The 20,153-nt window shown below is 47.3% G+C and overlaps 1 protein-coding gene across 4 annotated transcripts in view; it reads right to left on the bottom strand.

Moving 5' to 3' along the window:
* LOC118505150 (GATA zinc finger domain-containing protein 14) overlaps window positions 1-20,153 on the bottom strand; it is an 88,051-nt gene that overhangs the window by 44,877 nt on the left and 23,021 nt on the right. For all 4 annotated transcript variants that reach the window (XM_036040528.1, XM_036040531.1, XM_036040530.1 and 1 more), the window contains exon 2: window positions 12,740-13,651. In XM_036040528.1, coding sequence (XP_035896421.1) covers window positions 12,740-12,823 — 84 coding nt within the window. In that variant the 5' untranslated portion in view covers window positions 12,824-13,651. The remainder of the gene's footprint in view (window positions 1-12,739; window positions 13,652-20,153) is intronic.

Here is a 20,153-nt window from a genome sequence, read left to right as displayed (position 1 = left end):
CGGTGCATGCGTGTGTTGGTGCTCGTTCTTGTGTGTGACTAAATTCTAGCAAAAAGGGAAAATGCCGTCCGATTCGATGGCGTTCTGGCGCTCGTGCTTCGTATCCGGTTCCGGGGACACACATGCATGCGTTTGTACCATAATTACGAATGATAATTGCCGATATTAAGTTATACGAAATCGCTTATAATCGACAGCTATTATCGCTGTTTATACCATTTTATTACGACTCGCCGTCGTCCCGATTATTGACCAAGAAGCCTGGCTGCGGTGGTTCTCCGCAAGGGTGGTACCATTTATTTTCCCTCGTTAACCCGAGGCTGAACCGGGCGGGCAGTTCGGTTCCACGCCGGTGGAATAAATGGGCGGCTGGTGGCTGGTGTTGTGATCGTGGTCGACACGGATTAAGTGCTGTCGGCGGGAGGTCCTGAGGTGTTCTTGGTGAGCGCAATTCTTGAGCCGCAATGCTCATGTCGATTTGCAGGTGGATACATGATAGGGGTTACCGGTTCCGATAGCTTTTTGGTTGATAAATTGCACAGAAGTTTAGCATGCGCAATGGGCAGCCATTTTTCAGTAATCTAATATGTGCACGCTCGTTAGTGGTTCTTTTCTACTTTAATCGGGCAATTGGTTGTTGGTTCATTTGGATATTCTTGTGGGTTAGGAATTTCCCAGTTCGACTTTCTATCACTTCAGGGGAGGAGGTGTATTTAAGTGTGCTATTTGCTACCTATTCTTCTTGGCCCTATAACCTCGGGAGATCTTTGCCAGTCATTTCTGGTTTCCTTGGCTTGTTATAGCTAGTCCAGAGTATCGGATAAAATAGATACAATGTAATCAACAGCAGATGATGATCACATAAGAAGCCTGGAAAAACTTTCATTGGGTATTGAGTACATTTGCCGGGAAGTATGCAATGCTGAGTTTCAGGTTCATCGTTCTTCAATTTAATTCCACTTAATAGGATACTGAACCATATATTTGCATACCTTTAGGCGTTCAAAACTACTTAAATAAATTTAAGCAATTTAAGTACACTGAAGCATAGGACAACATACATAAATCCATATGGAGTGAATTTTGTAAGAAAAATATCATCTCTAGAGCGTTGCCTCGGTTTAAGCCCTCTTTAATAGTGCATTGAACCTCTCCAACAGTCGTACACACTTAACCTGGCTTAGTTGGCATGTGTTCCAAATAAAACACCACGCTCGTGAACTACACCCAACCGTAAACTAAAGTCCCATTATCGTTATCTGGCCAGCGACAGAAATACTCGACCAACTTCCGCAATTTTTGCGCTTGCTGAATTTTTGAAAATGTTTTCATGTCATTATGCTACACCAGTTGAGCGGCTCTTGGGCAGCTTTTAGGCTCACGGCAAATGTAAGTGGTTGTTGCTTTTATCTAGCAAAAAAAGGACGCCCATCGTCGTGCACTGTCTGTTTGCTTACGCCGATGCTCACCACTTTTACGCTCGATGGATGCACAGAAGGTACCCATCTAACCTGAGACCGGGTGAGAGTCTCTAGGGATGCCTCGTGTAACTGTATGGGTTTGCCGGTTGCAGCATGCCGCTTGTGTTGTTCTGCGTGTTTTTTTTTCGGCACTAACACAACCCGCGATAGGGCTGTTGTAAATGGTCCGTACCGAACGGAAAAACCTGCATTTCATTCCAGACAATCAAGGCTAATGGAGTCACATCCCTGCGTACCGGTAAAACCGAGGGCTTTGCATGTCGTGTCCCGCTCCCGGACGAGTGTTTGCATGTCAACAACCGAAATGCAAAAAAAAACTTCCCAGGTATGCCCTCAACCATCCATCGCTTCAGCCGGGCGCGATTTATTCACCTCTCCATGGGCCTGCACTATCTCCCGAAACCCGGCTTGTCATTTTTGCGATATAATTTATGTAGTTGTTTTGAATTGTTAATGATTGCTTATGAAAAGAAGGGTGAACAAAACAAAGCTGACAACAACAACAACAGCAGCAGCAGCAGCAGCAGCAGCAGCAGCACCGGCAGCAAAATCACCGTCTGCCGCGTGCTACACAATCGGCTGGACGATGCATGTTCCCATTTGCCCATTTTGTTCCTACGTATACACGAGTCATTTGCTTCCTACGCGCATCCCCGAGACTCGCGGCAAACGATCCCACGGTAGCAGTGTGCCCAGGTGCCAGGGTGCATAGTTTGATTCACGCCGAAGACTGCCACTGTCTGTGCTGGTTTCTGGTTGGTGTGACGGTTGTAACCACCCGCGGTGTAGACTGTGGGATGGACACAATGGTGCGGCGTGGCTTTTGCTGCCGTGCGAAGTTGTTGTGGGAATGTGACATGTTTTGTCATAATGATTAACGTTTCGCTATCGAACATCTAATCGAGAAACAATTCGGTCGTTATGCGTAAATTCAAATTAATTTGTATTATGCTTTTCTGTGGGAGAGATTCTTACGGAAAAGATGCTAGATAAGGATCGTGTTGATAAAATCTATTGCTTTGATCGTTTATCCGTGCCCTTCAGAATGTACTTATGCCCGGCTGTTCGAATAGCCCGGATATTCCGTATCAGCAACGACGGCTACTCATCGTGACTGTCAAATTTCAAATTTTCCGCCACAAGATGTCACAATTGTGCTACCGAATTCCTATCTTATCCTACTTGCATGTTGCTAAAATATTTATGTAAAGCTTGTACTATATATTCAGAAATATTTCATCTTGGAAGATCACAAGCACCTACAAATAATATCTAGGAATAGAATCTACTCAGAAACAGTTACAGAAAGAGTTGATATGTTTACATTACCATGTATTGCGCACCTCCACGAATGAAACCGAATCAATGCGGATAATTCTTTCCTAAGCAAACAGCAGCACATTTTCCTAAAACACACAAACACTCCCAGTGCTATACAATAGGCGGCACAATAGGGGGGAAGAGTAAATATGCAACGTTTTAGCATACTGCATACAACGAGCAGGATCTGCTCGTCCGGACAAAAAAAAAGAAGGATGAGCGGTCGGAAATAATTGGATAGGATGCTTACCGAGTCGTGAATATATTCCATCATCGGCACTTTTCATGCACGGGTAAGTTTTGATAAATTGTTTATATTCAATATATTCTCGGAGCGTGGGGGAAAACGCTTTCCACACTTAGCTTCGCAATTTTCCACATGCTGGGAGGATGACGCTCCTACGAGGTTCCTTACCTTTTAAGAGAGCGAGAAGGAGTGCCTCGAGTCAATAAACAGAGGAAGAAATTAAATAATCATTAGGCTTTATCTTGCCCTGGCCCTATTGTTTCAGCCCGGTATCTTCCCAAGCGGGGTCGTTCTTCGTGTGGGTGGGGAAAGAAAATTTAATGAAACAAAAAAAAAGGAAGAAGAGGCAAAAAGCACCTCGAATCCCACTCTCTGGTGTACTCTGGAGCCACAGCAACACTAAGCAGAGGTAACGTTATCAACCATGAATATGGAACAAGAGCATACAGACCACGGGCACACGGCAAGGTAGTCGAGAAGTCGGCGGAGATATGCTGTGAGTGTTGATGGTTTTATTTTCCCCGTTTTGTGAGTGTAAGTTGGCGAGGATATGGAGAGCGTAGGGAAAACCTATGGCAACAATGAATTAGCATTGTGTTCTTGTCCGTTTTTTCTTCTCTGCTCCGGAGAATAGTTTCGCTGCATCGTGATTGCGGCGGTTCACAACTGACTGGCGCCGATATGCCGCAAAGGCCGGGCAGAGATAGCAATCTCGCGCCAGAGGTATCTTCCCAGCATCGGAACCCTGGTGAACTCTGTGGTCCGTGGTGTGGACCAGCCAATGGCCGTAATAAGAGAGTTCACCGGAGTTGCCGGACTGTCTTCACACCAACCGAATGGTGGAAGCAAAGTATGGGAGGGCACGGATGAAACATCATTCCGATATAGGATGTACACACCAGCAGCAACACTGGTGGACATACCAGCTCGGCCGGAAAACATTCGTCCAACCTGACCCAAGGCCATTTTTTGGCCAGTTTCCCAAGACCACAGTCACAAGGCACTCATCACGAGCTGCAAGATGTAGAACCTCTAGACTCTAGACCACCATCACCACCACCACCGGGACCCGGGGGGGGGGGGGGGGGGGGTGGGGGGGCATAGGACGTACGGGATGGAAAGACGATGTTAAAACACTCACATATCTCAGTGCTCGGTGCCATAGCGTCACAGACTTCACTTTGAACTTTGGGAGCGGTGTTGCGGAATCTGGCCGCACGATGTCGGATGCGGGATGCCAACGTACAAACGGCAGATGCAACTGACAGGACATGCAGAGAGCTTCAGCCTTTCGGTTAGTGTGAGTCAGCGTGTGTGTCTGTGTATGTGTGTGACACTCGCGCGAGCTGGCCAGTGCAATTGCAACTTGTTCCGCGTCCAGTTGGGTCGGTCGAGTCCGGAGGAAATAAAAATAACGATAAAAGTTGCAAACCATGAACATGAAGGCACGGCAGATACAAAAACACATAACGAGCTTGACCTATGCGCGCTGTTTCATTCCGCTGTACGCTGAGGCTTGATTGAGGTGGCCGGATGGTAAACTTTTGTTGTGCCTTTCCTTTTTATTGGCTTTTAGCGTGGTAGACTAGGCGCCGTGGAAGTACTGGCAGGCAGGCATTGCATTTGATTGCGCTTGCATTCGACTGTTAGAGCGGGTTTAAATGCATCTTTTTTATTGTTTGTTAGACATTTGCTGAAGGCTTTGCCGGCCAGTGACGGGAACTGGTGAAATGGAATCAAATTTTTCGGTCTCACAATTTAATCAGTTTAAATTGAAAATCATATCACACCGAATGGGACACTGTGGTTTGTAGTGGGACCTGTTGCTGTTTTGTTTATTTGCGGAGTTAAATCTATTTTATATGATTTAATTTGTACTGCCCAAATCTAGTTGATGAGTTTCAAGTGCAATTTATATCTAGGGATTTATTTTCCCGGGCAATTAAGTGCTCCGGAGTAAATTAAGAGCTTTGGTTAATCCGGAGTCATCAAGAGCAATTACTTAATTTTGCTCATGATGTCAGCGGACCTTTTCGCACTTCAGGAGACTAGGGCGGATCATTGTCTATGCAAACTTGGCTGATGCTTGGGACCAGGATCTTTACAGGGAATGTGGGATAGTTTTTCATGAGGATCTGGGAGCCTTGAGAAGGAATTCCCCGAACTCCAGAAAGGGAACTCGTCAAAGTGTCAAAGGGCCTCCTTAATCCGCCTAGTGTAGTACGTAAGGATTTTATAGCACGGATAATCCGTGTGTGTGATCAGGGCGAAGGTGGCGAAAATGAAGCGAATTGAAATAGTAACATTTTAAACTAACGTAAAATAATTGATACTCCGGGATAAGGGGCCCTTTCACGGATTGGAGAAGGAAATGTCTCCATACCCATGTGAATTGAATTCGGTTTTCTAACCTAGTTTTAAGCAAAACGGCCCATCGAGCTGCTCTTTGTAAACAAAAAAAAAATTGACATAAATTAGCCGTCTTACGAGTGGCCCATCAACACCTATTGCTTTTTAGCGATGCTTCTTTCTGGCAGATGACACGACAACATGACATTCTCTTGCCACCAAAAAGGCATCAAAAAGCGTCCTTCCTTAAAAGCGTCACAACGCGTCTCATGAAAGTAAGATTCACCATTACTATTATGGGTGCACACGCGATTATATACGATTAGAGCAAGCTACAAGGTAGGAAAAGAAATAAAAAAACCTCACTCTCACACACACACCATCCTCTAAAAGCAATAAAAACAAACAAAAGCGACAAAGAAAGATTCGAAAAACGCGGCTTACAGTCAACAGACGATGGGACCACCAAACAAAAACAAGAAGCAGCAAAGTGTGGCTATAAACCACGCAAAGAAAAGTGCAAGTCAGAAAGCAGCCACCACCAACTAAAACGACCCTGACAACAAAGGTGATGGTTTTGGGCGATGGCGTTTATCTTAATGTACGCAAATAAGCACACCTCTGCAAATGGGTAGTTTTATGTCGGTTAAAGCAAAATAAAGGCGAAAAAAGGCTCGCTTTTACAGAGAGAGAGAGAGGTTAGATTTTGAGCTGCTGAGCAGAGGTCCCAGTCGCTTCTGCTTCTGGGAAGTGATTGATAGGGAGTTTTTGCAACGGGTTTAAGGGAAGCTGTGGTTTTTTTTTTCGCTCTGTAACCTATTTGTTTTGCGTTGACGTGAATAGTACATTAGAAGACCTTGAAGTTGAAGTTCGGTACAAAAAAAAGTGCAATTTCGTTCCTAGCCGAAGCTGCCGGACTCCAACGCAGAAGCTCCATTGTGATCGAGCTCACCTGGTTGGCTGGTTGGTGGTTGGACATAAAACTACAATACTATCGCGCCGAAACATTCATCCCTATCTCGTTGATGAACATTTTATATTTCACCAACCGCTCGAGGCATTCGATTTTGCGAATGCGGTTCGTAACAATCGATTCCAGAGCTCTCTATAGTAGAGCTAGCTTTATATTTAACTTCAATATACTTCAATCCGCTTGCCGTTTCTCTCCCTCTCTTCCCTACTCCATGCTCCCTCCACCTACTGGTCATCGATCTCGGATGCTGACTCCACTATCGGGCCCGAAGCATCTTTTTTTCCTCTCTCAGGTTTGTTTCACCGCCCGGAAAGAAGAATCGATTACCTTTGGAACCTCTTTTGGCGCAGTTCGATTTCAGGCCCGAAACAAATCCGGCAGGGTTGAATGATGCTGAAGCATTCCGAGAGGCGGTCGAAAACCTGTGTCTGTGATGGGGGTGAGATGCTACTCGACCTCCACCCATCAACCGGGTAGTTCGGCTCGAGGCACAAGATCGAACGGAGAATGGGAATAGAATGGAGCGACCAACCAAAACAAAACAAAACAAGAAAACGCTCGTGGAGAGGGAGCAAGCACAGAAGAAAAAGGCAAACGGGTTAACGTACCACCGGGCCGGGCCTCTGGCCGACGGATGACTTATTCCGATTTATAAGATGCTGTTTTGTAGAGCGCAAGGCTCGCGGCGCACCGACGCATTGATTGATGAGTGAAGGTCGAAAGGAGGGCACGATAAAATATTCAAATTCCTTACCGGACTGGTCGCGCGCGGTTTTGTTGTGAGCTGATTTGATCACGACTCCAATGACACTAACCCCGGACGGACGATCTATTTCGAGGCCGGTGCCAACGAGGACTAATGGAGCTATTCTAGCGGTGGATCGTTCAATTCGCGTCATTAAACACGGAACACGCTCTTTGAACGTTAAATATTGCTCTAACACACACACACACGCGCGCGTGGTCGTCCAAAGCTAGGGTAAATATGATTTAATTATTTGCATCACAAACCGATGGCGATCAAAAGCCGGCCAGCTCATCAAATAAAATCAACCGCAGCGTCCAACACCCAAATAAGGCGACCACGCTGACCACAGAACCGCCAACACTTGACCATCGTTCGCCAAATGCAATTTAGTGCATATCCCATTTGCGGTGGTGGAGCATCATCAGTCACGCACCTTCTCCCAAACGGTTCAAAAATTAAATTTGCATTATAAACGAGGTAATGATTTTTAAAATAATGTTTACCGCTCGCGATTCCGTATCGCCCTCCGATATCCGTATTGTTCCTGTCCGGCCGGTCCACAAAGCGGGCGCTGCGATTTTCGCGATGCAATTATTGAACATCAAACTATTTATTTGGCTCCAGCGGTGAGGGATTTGGAATCCATGATGGAGGTGAAATCAGTATGAAAAGCTCTCTACTTAAAGCTGCAACCCACTCGAGAACAAGGGCCAGTCCAGTGAAGCCTATAATAAAACGGTTCATCGGTAAACGATGGCGATAATTTCCAATTGGACTGACCGGACTCGATGGGCCGTTGCTAGCACTTGAAGCCCCTTTCGGTACGTGCATAATTAACTTTTTGGGGGAATCTGAGCCCCCGTATATTGATTATGCTGTGCAGCAGTACGCCCAACAACAAGTGCGGTAAGCCACTTGTCTCCGGCTGCCCCATTTGGCAGCAGATCGCGCTTCGTTTATCACACAAGTTGACGTTGGAATATGGTGGAAAACTGATTTATATCCGCAACCGTTCGTTTTCATTTTTTCAAACGGCGACGGGCCTAATTTGTGAAAAGGGAAAATCAAATGCGATGAAACATTAAATGTGCGCTCGCACGGGTACAGATCGGAGCTCCCGATCGCTACTTACCGACACCGATAACGATCGAGCTAATTGGATCGGGGAGTGGTCGGCAAATGAAAAACCGGGGATGATCGCGCCGAGGAGTGTCTTCACTTGACGTGCCGTTTTCACCCCAAATGCGATTACGATTTCTTTGGACCAGCTGGAACCATCCAACCAGACAGTGCGTGCATATGGTGTGTGCAGTGGTGCGGAATGCAGTTGCACATACTATCTGCTGCCATATAAGGTGCCTTGTCCGAGGGAGAGAGAGAGGGGGAGGGGGGGGGGGGGGGTGTCCTCTCACTTTTCCGGCATATAGCACAATCGGAGCACACTTACGCACGTCTTGTCTGTGTGTGTGTGTGTGTGTATGAAGTAGTTAATTATATCGTAGAAAGTGTATGTGATTGGAAACCTGGAACCTTCTTGTTGGCTGAAGCGCAAACAATATACCGGTTTCGAGCATCGCGTAATGGTTAACTAGAGCTGATGTTGTTCATCGTTGAAGGTGAAGGAAGAGGTACATTAAGCTCGTTTATTGATTGTTTTTAAGCTTTCCACAGAGAATCCACAATTTCCAGATAACGGGAGTGCATTGATAGATTACTGGAAAGCGTTTTGTTCTGCTGTACTTCACTTCTAGGTTACTTATTAGACCACGGTCCTTGAGATGATGCCCGAAACTCAAGTCACTAGGTTTTGACCCTATAAACTATTTTGAAGAACTTTGTTCATAGTGTTTAATAGCAGCCCTTTAAATCTAAAAAATAATACCCGTTTGACATAGACCATGATGCATCAAAGGCTTTCTTCCTCTTCTTTGGCACTACAACCTCGAAAGGTCTTGCCATTTCTGGCTTCCTGGGACTTGGTTCTGGATAGTCAATCTTGTGTATGGAGAGATGATCCGGGTGGGATTGGTGTTCATACAAACTTGCCAGGTTCACTCCAAATATTCAAAATTTGTATAACTAGAATTTGAAGTTCGATATGCTAGGATCGGAACTACGGAAGGATGAGGAAGAAGACACGTCATTAGAATGGCCTTATTAGCTAACCTGGATATATTAAAGTTTGGAGGAAAAATATTTAAAAACTAGCGTAATTCGATGGTGAGAAACCCTTCACAAGCGGTTGAGGTGAAATTAAGCCATCTGCTAATCGTTACTCTATCTTCAAGTCCACTGTATTGTTCCGCCCATTTTATGACATTTTGAACAGTTACTCATCTTTAGATCCGTTGTTCTAATTCTCATCGAAACAAAATTTTAATCGCATTCATCTTTCATTTGCCCTATATATTGTTCTTATTTTATAGCTCATAACCTTCACCGACATAAGAAGAGAGCTGCTGTTAAACGCTCCACCAACCACCATTGTCATTCGTTTGGTCGTAGCAAGATGACCTATTTCCGGAGTAAGCAGTGAGATTTTTCATTGTTTTTCTGTCGATAGATCCCACCGTTACTGTAGCCTGGAAGCTCGTGTTTAACTTCCCCGTGCACCATTCGTTTTCACATGGTGCTAGTCTCGCTAAGGGGGTAAAGGTGCTGCTCTGTGTGCGCTTCTTAGTTCCATCAGCGGTAAATAACATGCCAAACCCATAATCCAGCAGTTAATTAGCCGACTTGCTAAGAACCTAACTGGAACACTACGTAAGCCCAGAGAGCAACGCTACTTTATGGGTGTATGGTGGGAAACAGTTGGCTTGGCACATGTTCACTTGTGTACGTGCTGTTTAAGCGTCGTTTTGCCCGCTTCTCATTTCTAGCAGATCTGATTAAGCGATTAGTTGCCCTTTTTTATGAGATTGTTGTGTTCGGCACAATCTGCATCTAGATTAATGAATATAATATAAGTAAATTTTGGTGAAAATATTGCAAATGTCTTCTCTGCCTCCTGATAAGAACAACCCAGCTAGTTTACAATCGTCAAGACAGTGCCCGTCCGAATTGGAGCGTGAAATCGAACTTGAAGCTTTCATCGCACCCAGCGACAAAACACATTAACTCTGGTAAAACTCCATAAAACTGGTGAGTTATTGGAGCAGCAAAGGTCTTAATAATTCATCCCCCTTCCCCCACATTTTTTTGGTAGCTCGGGCTTATTTTGCATTGAGTGAGAACAAACGACGCCCGTTTTTTCGGCCCACATCCCTTCTGGGACCATTCATCTTAAAGACGTACAACCGATGCCGATGCGGGCCTTTCCGGTAAAAGTTTCACATCATTCGAAAAGGAAATAGGTCTATAATTGCTGCAGGTTGTGTGTGTGTGTGTGTGTGAGTCTATCTAGGAGACAATCCCTGGCCCGGTGGGTTTACTGGCCCAAACATAAATAAGAACAGTGGCACAAGGAACATACTCCGCTCTAATGCCAGAGTTCTCCCAGGTTCCTCCCTACTAGCTGGCTACACAATCAAAGAATGTATCTCTGGAAAAACCCTCGCCAAGAGTTTCTGTTTTCCAGATGGACTAATGAATCAGTAAATTGTGTGCTGCTGCACGATCCGGCGGGAGGTGTGAAACGATTATCCGCATCTCCGTGTCCGTGTTTGACAAAGGGCGTCGGAGAAGGGTTCGAAGTAGGCGCACCAGCATACCATGTCTGGGGCGGTTTATTATCCGGAACCGACCCTTTATAGCATGATTGGGATGGAGCAGGTTTTTAAACAACATAACTTTTGACAGACACTCGCTCAATATTGAAAGTTTCTTCATAGCTTTCAAGTCATCTGCTTGCGGGCAAAAACGAATCCTCGCTACAACGAGATTGGTTCCATTTCATGCTCACCGATAACGACCTGTACAACTTTACGATTTACAATTAGCATTCTCCGACGGTTACAACCAACTGAAACGATCGCATTTTAAAACACTCATCCGAACCGTATTTCACGGTGCAATTTTCTCACCGCCAATGTTTACGCTCGCCCTAGGACTCACACACAGACACCAATAAACTTGGCTAGAAGTCCTGGTCCTTGTCCGGAGCACTGGCTCCGGGCCCTGTCCCGCTTGTTAACGAACCGATCGGGTTCGGGTCAGAATTTAGCGCACATAATTTTCACTCTCCTACACGTCGTCCTGGGGTCGCTTGCAGCCATGCTTCGGAGCTTCCGAGCGTCGATAAGCCATCGCCATCGACAGGAAAATAGCCCCGGGACAAGCGGGACAAAGCGCCTTAGAGAGGACACACAGGTTTTATTTTACAATTGTAAATTGCTCGCTCGCCTTTCGCAGTGGCTTATCGAGGTGAAATGTGATTCCCTCTCGGCAAGGTTCACTGTGTTCTCAAGGACTCTGAGCACCGGTGCCTTAAGAAACGATTTGGTTTTAATTGGCATTTTGCTTCGATGGGTGTGTGCTGGGGCGATAAAAAAACCTAAGGTACAACGTTCGAAAATAATGAGTTTTACGCGGTGCGCAATTGTTATCGGCTGGTAGAAGAAGCTCTGCAAATGGTGGAGCAATATTATAGCAGCCTTTAAATAGCGCTAACCAGTAAACCGATCACGTAATTTGTAGAAAAAGTCCTTAAAGTAAGAATGACTCGAATTGTTCATAGCTGCACCGTTTGTTGACTTACAATACAGTGTCAGGCAACAATAATCTCATTTAAGATAATTTTCTTAGCAAAAGGAGCTTAAAACGTGCTATAAAATATTAATATATCAATGCTCCCAGTTCTAAACCTTTTTTTCTTTTGGAAAAGTTTGACAAAACACTGCTGCTTAAGATATTCTAATCATTCTTTTGATATTCCGAGGCGTAAGCCCGTTTTTACCTTCTTATATCGTACCGGCCAATCTCGCTCGGATAGCAAGTTCTACAATTGAATTCAAGATTCCGTACCACAGGCTTAACGCGTTGCTGGTCACCGCGGCAGCTAGAGTAGCCAGGGATTATTCATTCCACCCGGCATTCGCTCGCTCGGTCGGAAAGAATTCCTAACCGAAGCCATAACGCTGAAAGGCAGGCCACCGGTCCTCTGCCAACAAGGAGCAGGAAAATTACGATCAAACCTCAAGCGCAAAACCCCATCGCATGGCTTGGGTTGGAGAACAAATCCCCAGCGTACCATATCCCGAAGGTGGCGGTTCGCCGGTGACCACCGTCTTGAGGCTAGAACAATGAGGCGATAATATAACTATTGTATGGAATTGAATAAATTTGATTTTCAATTCGAATAAATTTCATCTCATCCGTGCGCCGCAGGTGCACCTCACCAGTGGGCGTCGTGCCGGGGGTTTCTGCGGAAACAACAAAGATGGCGCACGGCCGATTACGGTTTCGTAGCCGATGTCTTTCGATGTGACTTTTGCACCAAGGCTGGCGAGAACAGGCGCACGAGGGTATGCGCACGATCGGCACAGGTGCCGATTGTTAACGAGCTCAATTTCCATTCAATTTTCCATCCGTCTTAAGGCATGGGCCGGCTTGTGTTGGCCAGGCGTTTGCTAGGAATTATCTGACTTCCGGGGGCGAAGAAATTAATGACACCCAAGCCTTACCTGCAGTTCGTGAAGAAAATCCGTCTCGTCCAGCAGCACGATCCGCACCGTGATGGTTTTCGACGAACGGCAAAGGCAGTACATTTTGCTCGGTTGTTCCGATGTCCTGTTTTCGAAGATAAACACCACCACCCTTGCACTCTGATCACTCTGTTGAGCCGCCTTCGTTTGGGGCTGTTTGATTTAGCCTGGAGTTCTCGAGTTCGTACTCCACACTACTCTAGACACTACCTCCACAGGGATGGGAGAAACACTTTGAACTCATCGCTTACCACCACGCACAATCCACTCGAACAGATTCGGTACACGCACTGAACTCATCACTCCATCACTCTGCGAACGTCAAAAATGTATATCTTCCGTAGGCCAACATTCTTGTAGGTAGCGGCAGAGCACTTGTCTCACTTCCAGCGTAGCTATGCGAGGTATCAACGGTCAAGGTTCTTGACAGCCATTGCTCACACCGCATCTCACTGTTTTTTTTTCTTCGGCTGGGGTTTTTTTTTCACTGGTAAAGGTTTCCCGACCTTCTATTCCGCACTTGATTTTTATTTATTTTATTTTAGTCTGTTATTTTTGCACTTCGACATCAGCCGCGCGAGAGTATTTAGCGCGCGCAATGGACACCTCTCGCACAGGTCAAGGCGTTCCCTGGTACGGGGCGGGAGATCACCACCAGCAGCAGCATCGACGGGGCGGGTGCACCAGATTTATCACCTTCGCCAACCCATCCGGAGGTATGATCCCGATCCCCGAGCGACCTATCAAACGATCGTCTTGTTTGATTGATTGATTGATTGGTTGGGGGTTCGGAGTCTTGATAAATTACACACCGGAATGCGCCATGCCAGGCCAGTTATTGTTTGCTGCCGATTAAGTCTGAAGTCTCGCACACAATTATCCCGCGCTTCGCTGTAACGAGAAATGGGAAGAGAGAGAGAGAGGAGCCGATGTCAGTTGGAGTTTGTAGAACCAAAAGCGGACTTATTATCATCTCCGCTTCTGCAACACGGATTTTCCCTCGTCCGGAGGTTGTTAGTGGTTGTGTTCGATCGGAATGGCAGCTTCTGGAGTTATTAGGCGAGAAGCGTAGATTGACGTGGCCACGCTAACATGTGGCCGCGGAAAGGTGCAATAATTGTGGATGTGAAGTTAAACTGGATGAGATGGTTGCTGGGCTGGGGTGGGAAAGATCCGGGTTCATCAAATTATTCACAGCCAAAAAATAACACGACGAACATGCGCTCTAACCCAATCGCTAGCATTATGGTGCTTTTATGTATATTAAAATTGTTCAAGGAACGATTAAGTAAGCCCGTATGCTCACGGAAGCGAGTTACGTCAGACGGTACATTCGAAACATTCCTCGTCGAAGGCACCTCCAACTCGAAGCACCACCATTTTAATCAGCCCAGAAATAAAACAATGTCTTGCGCATCGGGCGCCCCACCGAACCGGCAATTACTACTTCCCACAATCGTGTCGTAGCGGGATTGCATCTGCAAGATTTTGTGCTCCATTTCCCCGCAATAATAATCTTGGCAAGCATCTGCACGTACGGCTGCCCGGCGAACCCCAGAAGACAGCGAGCGCGCTCACCAATAACGAGTTCGTGCCGCTAGCTTATGAGCTGATGATGTCGTCACACGGCTCTGCCTCACCGTCACACACACACACACCTGATGCGGCTCATAACTTAGCCGCCGTCGGAAACGGCACCTTGTCGACGCCACCGAGGCTAGCAAGGGCCGTGGTGTGTCATCGGACAGCTATCACTGCAAAGCGCTGTCAACGACTTCAAATGAACGATATCATACAGCAATTACCGGAAAAGGACTCTCCGGTCTGGAGTTTTGCCTCCGTACGGTTCGGGGTGCTTTCAATCATGGGACCTTCAATCGCTCGTAGTTTATCTTCCTGGGAGCATCGAGATGGAGTCGAGTCGAACAAAAAAACAGGGAGTACCGATGCGATGATTCAATTCCGATGCCAGCACATCGATACCGACCGTTGTGATTGTCGCGGACCCCACGATTTTGCCACGATCAACGTACCGGGGATGCACATCGAACAGTGGGAAAAAGCGTGAAGAGTAATTGAAATAAATTATCAACATCGGCTCCTGCTGCTATTGGCCCGACGACGAGGCGTACCAGGAGTGTCGTTCTCCGATTTCAAAGCAAACGGTGTCTGCGGCTTTTCCTTCACTTGCGCTTTCCTGGGTAAGATTTGAACGGGGTGGACAGGAAATTTAGACTTCCCTCTTGAGCCGAGTTCATGGTAACACCGGGGGATCCTTGGGAAGTAACGATCTCAGCACTTGTGCGCCATTGTTCCATTCCGAAAACGGTTCGCCTCGAGTGGCGCTCGAAAACTATTGGCCGCCTCTTGCCTGACCGGCCTGAGCCTGACGGAAGCGTTCTACTCGGCTCGGCGTACCTTATGCAGCTCATGTTCAAGTGGACTGGTCTCTTGAAGGTGTCATTCGCAGCGATTGAACTACCAGCCGGGCGACAACGACGATGCTTCCTGATCGGACCCGACTGCACCTGGCACGGTGTGTGAGGACTCGGCCCATCCAAAGTGAACGCCCACCAGCATCGCACCACCACAAGGGACAGAGTTTTTGGGGCAACTATTTCAATTACAATCTCTGGTCGTTAAGGTGGATTTCTTCTTTTTGCATCGCCTGGTACCTGGCACCGTACAGTGGACGGTCTGTCGCTTTCGGTCGTTGGAGGCGAAGTAATAATATCCTGATTTATTTTTATGCTCTACCAACCTCCATTCAGCGCCGAGGTTGTCCAGGGCCACCCAAGACAAGGCTGTAGCACCCCGGTACTGTAAGCAAAAGTAGCCACAATGACAGTGTACTAAACCCTTAATTCAGTGCGTCTCCAAATTGGCTATCTTTTTTGCCTGCTCACCAAAGTGTACGCCAAGGCGTCCGTATACCTCCAGACAGTGCGAGTTCCTGGGTGGCAATGGTGAGCATCGCCCGGTTTCTTTTTTCTTTCCTTGCGTCGAGGGATATCTCTCCAACTCAATTTTGTTTCAAGTTCATCCTCCAAAAAGGCCGTCCTAAGTGGCGTTTCATTGAAGTTTTCGAAGAAGCAGTGTAGTCAGCGCCTCGCCACACCATTAAAAGCACCTTGAAACGCCCCAAAATTAAGACCTAACGAATGTATGAAGTGCTAGTGAAGTGCCATAAATGCCATAATGGCGCTGGACCCAGCTCGCATCCGCCTTCCGTGTGCTGTGTGTGATTATGAAACTTTTAAACACTTGCTTCAAACACTAAATGCGCCCTAATGGCGACGCATGTTCCGTTGGGCCAATCGGCCAGAGGGAAAGATGCTTCTCCACCCGTTAATTAGGCATTTGTACTGTCCCTCCACTCCATAAGCAACTTCAAAGAACGATCGTGGAAAAAGGAGTCGGTATCGGAATTCTTTCAAAACAGTACATCCACCCAGTTTGGACGGCGCGAGAAAGAAGACTCCGATAGGCAAACGGGCGTTTAAAATCCGCTTAACATGCATCCCTGATGCTTGGCATGGCGCAAAAATTGGTGCCGCGGTGCTTATCACCCAACAGGGGGCGACACGCGATTCGATCGGTGTGAACAGGCCAGAACAGGAAGAAAGAACTGAAAGCAGAGTGTGTGATCCCAAATCACGCTAATAACACATTCGCGTGTCCCATGATACTTCCATCCAATCAATGATTACGATCCGGCCGTTGCTCGTGCTCTCGTGCTCCCGGGGTGAAGACCGGCTGAGACTGTATATCTCCATACACCTTCGGCGAACACAACACCTCACCATCATCAACGGGCGGCGAGACAGCAAGAAGCGCACACGCGCGCGCACACGGGGACACATCATTAACGGTATACGCTGCAGTTCACAACGGCTCTACGCTCTCATTCATTTCTTCGCGTCCACGATGACGCACCGCGGGCATGCCAGAAGAACCCTCATTCCTGGCGAGTTCTTGCCGCTCGAAGGCAAATGGAGTACACATTCACCGTTCACCCGCCGAAAAAGTGGAACAAATCTAGTAAAAAGCAGCCTGATAAAGAAGGCTGAGGAGGATGGAGAGTCCTCCCGGGAGTAAATATCGAGGTAACCAAACAAGTTGGCAATTATCGTCGATCTCCTTTCACTCGAATGACAACAACGGTAACATAACAACGCCGCCTGCTTCGTCCTCTCACACTGCTGCTGCAGCTGGCTGGTTGCGAAGGTGGATAACGCTCGTTCCGTGCTGCAGAATCCGCGTTGCTATGGCGATGGACGATGCCCGGGATGCTGTACACCGATGCTCGCTCCCGGTAAGCTGCCCGGTATAATTGTTGACAGCTTTGCTACAAGTCGCCCTACGGTGCAGCTGCTGCCCGGTGGACTGGGCGCGTGGTCTAAGAGGTGACAATATCATTAAACTAAAACGCATCACTGATTTGAGCAGCATTAGCTACAGTTCAGCGACGGGGGACGACGTGGTTTTGGGACACAAACATGCCAAAACTCCAGTCCCCGGCGTGAGCTTCGCGCTACGATACTTCGCGGAATTCTGACACCCGACAGCCCGAAGAATGTGTACTTTAATATGTCACTCTCACAAATATCTTAAACTTTGTCCGAGCAGTTTGATAACTACTGTCAAAAATGTCCACCCATCGGAGAACTTTATCACAATCTAGGTGAACGGTTGTCAACATTGTTGCTCAACGAGCGAACCTTATAATTATACAATCACGTGGCATCTTTTTTCGCCGGAACGTTCCAAAAATTCGCTTCACCGCGCTTCATCCCACCCCGAAAGGTGTGGAAGAAATTCTATGCCCTTTTCGGAAGGATGGCGCTCCCGCTTGGCTTGACAAACTCCGCCCCGAACCGAATGCCAAGGACGGTGACAGAGCAGCCGGAGCGGAGGTTGATGAAAGATGAAACAGTTTTGCTCCGGTGTGCCTTACTGCTGTCGTCCCCGTACACTACGGGGCATTCTTTTTGCCAACCCTGGAATTGTCTTACATATTTCAGCGCTTACACCTTGCCTTCCGGGGCGGGAGCTCAGGCGCGTCGGTAGTTACAGAATACGCTCGAAAGCGAAAATTAATTCGACTGGAACGTGCGCTATCTCAATCTGCTTTGCTTGGTCGTTTCTTTGGGGAAGCTTTCAAGGAGCAACATTCTTGGGCTGACTTTTGAGTGGGACTTAAAGCTTCTGCGCTCGGCGCTTTCGTGTAACAAGCATGTGTATCACTAGATTTGGATCTAAATTTAGCGTCCAAATTTGCATTCTACAGTGGGTTTGCGCGAGACATTTAGAGACCCTTTCGAATCGCTTATGCTTGTGATGTTAATCTCCTCTCGACTGCGAAAATCACTTCTTCGCAGGACCATTCATTCTCCACTCGACTGTGTCATTCAGCCACAGTCGAGCTGACCTGAGCCGAATCTGGTACACACCTAACCACGTCTAGAATGTGCCATTCCTTAGCCGCAGTAATCCGTGGGCGTGATGTCCAGCTGTAACCGGGCTGTACGACCTACGCCGTGAATAAGTCACCACCATTAGCTTCCCCGTCACAATTGGCTCTAATTGTTGGTGGCGTGGCGCACATGTAGCGAAAACGATGCGAAACGAATGGTAACAATGTCCAGCGTGTGGGGTACTTTCGCTTTCGCCTTCAGTTTCGCAAACACGGCACTCTGATTCTAGCAAGAGCGAGAGACGTACCGCAAAGTTGCTCGGTTTGTTTGGTGGTGTCTTGTTCTTGGTGGTGATACTCGTGACATTCGAACAAGGCAAGAATGCGTCCACTCTTCCCCAGATCGCCAACAAGCGTACTGGATCCTTAATTTGGTTATTGTTAATTGTTTTGCTGCCTACTTTGTCACAGCGTGTTACGGTGCCTAGTGCAGTGTGTGGTATTTAGGGCTCGGAACCGTGTTGCTTATGCGCTCTAATTGAGTCACCATTTACCCTTTCATGTGTGCCCCGTACCAAAGTGATCTGCAGGATGAAATTGGAGTCGGTGCGAGCGAGTGCGAGCGCATAAATTCCGGATCATGTGACGTAAAATGTGAGCTCAGGCAAAAATGTCACGCTCAGGTTTCCTTCTGCGCCGTGCGTTTCTAAAAGCAGGGCAGAAGGTGATCTTGCACTATCTTAATCCAGCTGTAGATCAGTCAATGGCCTCAATGGGTGTGTTGTTTTTTTTTCCTGAACGCATGTCAATGAACCTGAACCACCAAGGGAGGTTTAAGAGATACAGAATCAGCATACGATGTTGATCAGCAGCACAAGAAACACCGATCAACGCAGAGTTCCCAGAACTCTAGCGCATTCAAAGAAAGCACATAAAGATTCTATCATCTTCATTAAGGATGAACGTCACGTCACACACAACCGTCCAGAACTTCCTTCGTTAGGCCTCACTTATCGCGATGAAACAAATCATAGTGTCATAATATAACTACTTATTGTTAGCATTTCTAGGCCCTCCGGGCAAAACAAAACACGAGGTGTGAGTCGTTCGACGTCCATTCTGCAGCTGATGACGGTGGACTTCTTCAGGCACGCTTTTGGACCCATCATCACACGCTTGCTGTACACCTTTCTTCCTCGGCGGTGGAAAAGAGGCTAGCGAGATGCGAATGATCTGATAATCTTTCTTCCAAGCCAACGCTTTCTTCTGACGTTTAAACGTAACGAATCTGTTGGTTGACTGAAGATCGTCTATTAACGTGATCGCAGAGCTGATGAGCGAAAATATTTTCCCTTGAAGCCTGCTCCACCGATTTTTGCACCATAATTAAAGAACGAGGATCAAAAATTGAGGCTACCTAAAATTAAACCTAACGAACACGTTCACGATCGCCCATAGATCACAACGCCGGTCCGGACCGGCGGCGCCTCTTCTGCTGCCACTTCCGGTCGAGCGAATTAAGGCAACGGCAGAGCCCCAACCAAACAGTACGGTACCGCTCGTTTTGCTGCTGAATTTAGTGCATTTAGTCCATAATTTACCAGCGGAAGAGGCCTCACTAAATGCAGCACTCTTCACTGTAGCCTCTTCCCCAATCACTGAGGACGGAGACAGAGCTGCGTAACCGATCGGCAGGTCGAATGAATTTCTTCTCCCGCCACCCGGGAGGAGGTTGAGACCGGTGCGGTAGATTCATTTCAATTACGGTTTCTCCGACCGGCGGCCAATTATCGTATTATGTGCTTCATCATCTCGTTCGGAAAGCTTCCCGTGCCCCAAGTTGACCAGAAGTCGGTCGGCGCAAAGTGCATCGTTAGTGGCGGTTGCCTTTCTGCCTTCGCGGGCCTCGCGTACCGTGTGCGATGTGATCAAGTGATCGAATTACGCCGCCCCGTAACGAACGCAAGCGGCAAGCGT

The sequence above is a fragment of the Anopheles stephensi genome, chromosome 2, assembly GCF_013141755.1.
Source record: "Anopheles stephensi strain Indian chromosome 2, UCI_ANSTEP_V1.0, whole genome shotgun sequence".
Taxonomy (NCBI): domain Eukaryota; kingdom Metazoa; phylum Arthropoda; class Insecta; order Diptera; family Culicidae; genus Anopheles; species Anopheles stephensi.
This window is presented reverse-complemented; position numbering and strand designations above follow the sequence as displayed.